Source organism: Corapipo altera, unplaced genomic scaffold, assembly GCF_003945725.1.
Source record: "Corapipo altera isolate COAL_440 unplaced genomic scaffold, ASM394572v1 60270, whole genome shotgun sequence".
NCBI lineage: Eukaryota > Metazoa > Chordata > Aves > Passeriformes > Pipridae > Corapipo > Corapipo altera.
The window spans coordinates 2,785-6,145 of NW_020886450.1; the positions used below are offsets into that span (position 1 = coordinate 2,785).

At 61.7% G+C, this 3,361-nt stretch overlaps 1 protein-coding gene across 1 annotated transcript; it reads right to left on the reverse strand.

The window, feature by feature from the left end:
* Positions 1-706: 706 nt before the first annotated feature.
* Positions 707-2,708, reverse strand: ABHD11 (abhydrolase domain containing 11; the record flags this gene model as incomplete). Its single annotated transcript, XM_027632362.1, has 5 exons — positions 707-1,225; positions 1,484-1,665; positions 1,752-1,922; positions 2,317-2,490; positions 2,573-2,708. Coding segments are annotated over 5 exons (802 nt in total), but the record flags the coding sequence as incomplete, so codon positions are not given.
* Between the last annotated feature and the right edge of the window lie 653 nt (positions 2,709-3,361).

Below are 3,361 nucleotides of genomic sequence, written 5' to 3' on the forward strand. Positions count from 1 at the left end.
ATCGCCCAACCAGCCCCTGGTGCCCCCTCTGCCAGCCAACTACAGCCAGGCCTGGAATAAAACATCCTTGGCCTGCCATCCTCCCTCCCCTTTGGGGCCTCCCAACAACCTCAGATTGAGCAAACTCATCCTGGGGAGCACCAAGTGCAAAGCTGGTTAGTGTCTCTCTTCACTGTCCCTACACAGAGCCTACCCCAAGCTGTGACAGAGATGATGTGTCACCCCCACAGCCACTTCCACCCCATCCTTGGCTTTACCCATTGTCCCATAAAGGGATTTTTGCAGCAGACACCCTGCTCCTCTGCCTCCAGCCCACAGAGGGTGGGTGGGTGTTATGCTGCCTCGGGGGGATGCAGAGCAGGCGGGAGGGGAGAAATCATTGGGAGCTCAGGGAGAAAGGGACCCCTGCCTTTGGGACAGGCTGTGCAGATGCACTCTGGGGGGTTTCCATGCCTCCCCCTCACAGGCTGGCAGCATCTCCTTGCTCAGGAGGCAGATTCCCCTGCTCCCCAATCCTCATGTTGCCCCAGAGGTGGAGCAAAGATGTGATTCCCCTGGGAGCCAAGAAAGATCCTCAGTGTCTTGTGCACTGCTCCCACAGCTCGTCACATTAAGGCCCCAGTCCAGTTGTCACTGTTGGCAAGTGAGAGCCCCTCCCTGTGCCCCCCGCACCCTCCCTGCCCTCCACAGCCACATCCAAATCCTCTTGTGCCTTGGCACCAATTCAGCTTTATTGCACGTTCTGCAAAGTCACAGCCAGATCCATGGGTGGGTCTGGCAGCAGGAAAACGAGAGGGCTCTCCTGCCCCCTCTGAGTGCCCAACACTCCAGCGCAGGCAGGACAGTGTCCTGGGCTGGTGCCACCCTGTGTCCCTGCGAGGTGGCAGGGGAGATCAGCGGGATGGAGTTCCCTCTCCACTCTGGCTGCAGGAGAACCAGGATGGGAGAGCCTTGCAGGCAGGATCAGACTGCACTGAGAGCAGCCAGTCCCAGCTGAGCCCCTCCTCACAGAGCCCCAAGCCCTGTGTCACTGCCCAGAGCTCCTCAGGACCCACAAGGTCCTTGCAGAAATCCTGGTCCCCAGTGCTACACCTGTGGCAGGAAATTGAGGACAGCAGTGATGAATTCTTCGAATTTATCCTGATGGACTATGTGCCCTGCACCTTTGATGTACTGGATCTCAGCCTTGGGGAAGAGGCGCTGGATCTCCGGATAGTCTCTGGAGCTGCAGGACAAGGGAACGTGCCACGGTCAGAGGTCCCTCCTGGTGTCTTCCCTCCCCTTCCCCACACAGAAGGTGATCCCAGGTCTGACCACGTCCCCTCCTCAGGTTCCCCCTCACTCCAGCATCAGTGTCACTGCTGGAAGCACAGACCTTGCTCAGGGCCTCCCCCACCCCGGGGGCTTCCTCCCCACCCTCAGCAGCTGCAAAGGGCACAAAGGGTCAAACCACATGCTTGGAACCACTTCTCTCCAGTCCCACCTGATATAGGGCGAGTCAGACCCTCCCAGGAAGAGTGTGGGGCCAGGATATGGCTTGTGGAAGACAGGGAAGTTCATGATATCCTCCAGGTGCCGGGAAATAGCCTCCAGGTTCACCCTCCACACGTAGCGGCCCTCCGCCTCCACCAGGTTGGTGAGGAGGAACTGTCTGAGCTGTGGGAGCTGCCACGGAAGGGGACGGTGCACTGTTCAGTAACAAACCTGGATGTTCTGGCACCTCCACCTCCATCTCCCACGGGATTTCCTACCTTGACCACAGGCTGCAGCTGGTCATCAGCCAGCTGTCGGGCTGCAGAGCGGGACAGGCCAGCTGGGACCTTCACCTCCTTCATGGCAGAGATGTAGGCAGAGAATTCAGACACGGGGGCGGTTGAGCTGGGACCAATGTCCACAGAGATGAGGCGCTCCACCAGGTCTGGCTGGGGACACAAGCAGGGCACATCCATGCCAAGATGTCCCAAGATCTCCCCTGTGGGAGGGGGCACAGGGCTCTGCTCCCAGTCAGACTCCCTGGAGGCTCTTTGCTCCCTCCTGCTTCAGCAGAGACCTCCATGTGCCCTTCCCAGAGTCCCTCTGCTTGGCACAGATCTCCAAGCTCCCTCTCCATTGGTGTTGGAGGGACGGGGCAGAGCTTTGGGCTGGTGAACAGGGACTTGCTCCTGCACCCCACCCTGATGGAGACAAGGCCCTGTGGGGCTGGGGACAAGGCTGGCACTGGTGAACACCCCCAAAGGGTGCCACCCCCTTCCTACAACCCCCCCAGGAGCCCCCTGAGCCTGCTCCCCCCGACCCCAGAGCCCCGTGCCTGCTGACCCGCTGCAAGGCCAACGTCATGGCAGTCTTGCCACCCATGCTATGTCCCAGCAGGATGCACTTGGCGATGCCCAGGCGGCTCAGGAGGTGCTGCACATCCAGGCTCATGGCCTCGTATGTCATCTCGGGGCTGTGGGGGCTCCCGCCGTGGTTCCGGGCATCCACCGTCAGCACCTGCCTGGGCAGGGGCACTGTGTCACCCTGTGGGCACTGCCCACTGTGCCCCTCCTTGGGGGGGGGCCCCCTTGGGTCTCACCTTGCCACTCCCACGTCGTACCAGCGTCTTGGCCACCGTCTGGAAGTTGCCGTGGCTGCCAAAGAGCCCGTGGAGCAGGACCAGGGGCAGTCGGTCCCTGCGACCCTCCAGCACCACGTGGGCCAGGGGCACCGCACTGCGGGGGGAGAGAGGGGTGTGGGGGCATGGCCGGGGGTCTGGGGGATAGAGGGATGAGCCCTGCCTCTCTGCCCAGCCCTGGCAGGTCTGGCTCCTCAGCACAGCAGGGCCAGGGAGCTCCTGCAGCGGGGCCAGCGCAGGCTGGGAGGATGAGGAGGGCACTGGAGCATCTCCCTGAGCAGCAAAGGCTGAGGGAGCTGGGGCTGTTCAGCCTCCAGAGCAGACACTGAGAGGGGACCTCCCACCGTGTGTCAGGGGCTGCAGGGAGGGGGCAGAGGATGGCCCAGGCTCTGCTCGGGGGGCCCAGCAATGGCACAGCAGGAACGGGCAGGAACTGATGCCCAGGAAGCTCCAGCTGGACAGGAGGAAGAACTTCTTCCCTGGGCAGTGCCCCAGCTCTGAACAGGCTGCCCAGGGAGGGGCTGGAGTCTCCTCCCTGGGGATATTCCAGAGCCCTCTGGACACAATCCTGTGCCCTGTGCTCTGGGCTGGCCCTGCCCGAGCAAGGGAGGTGGGAGCAGATGTCCAACTGTGGTGCCTTCCAGCCTGACCCATCCTGGGATTCTTTGAGTCTCGAGCCACCACACAATGTCAAATATATAAAAATATATTAAAATATATCAGGGAGGGCCCGGGGTGCGGGCGGGAGGG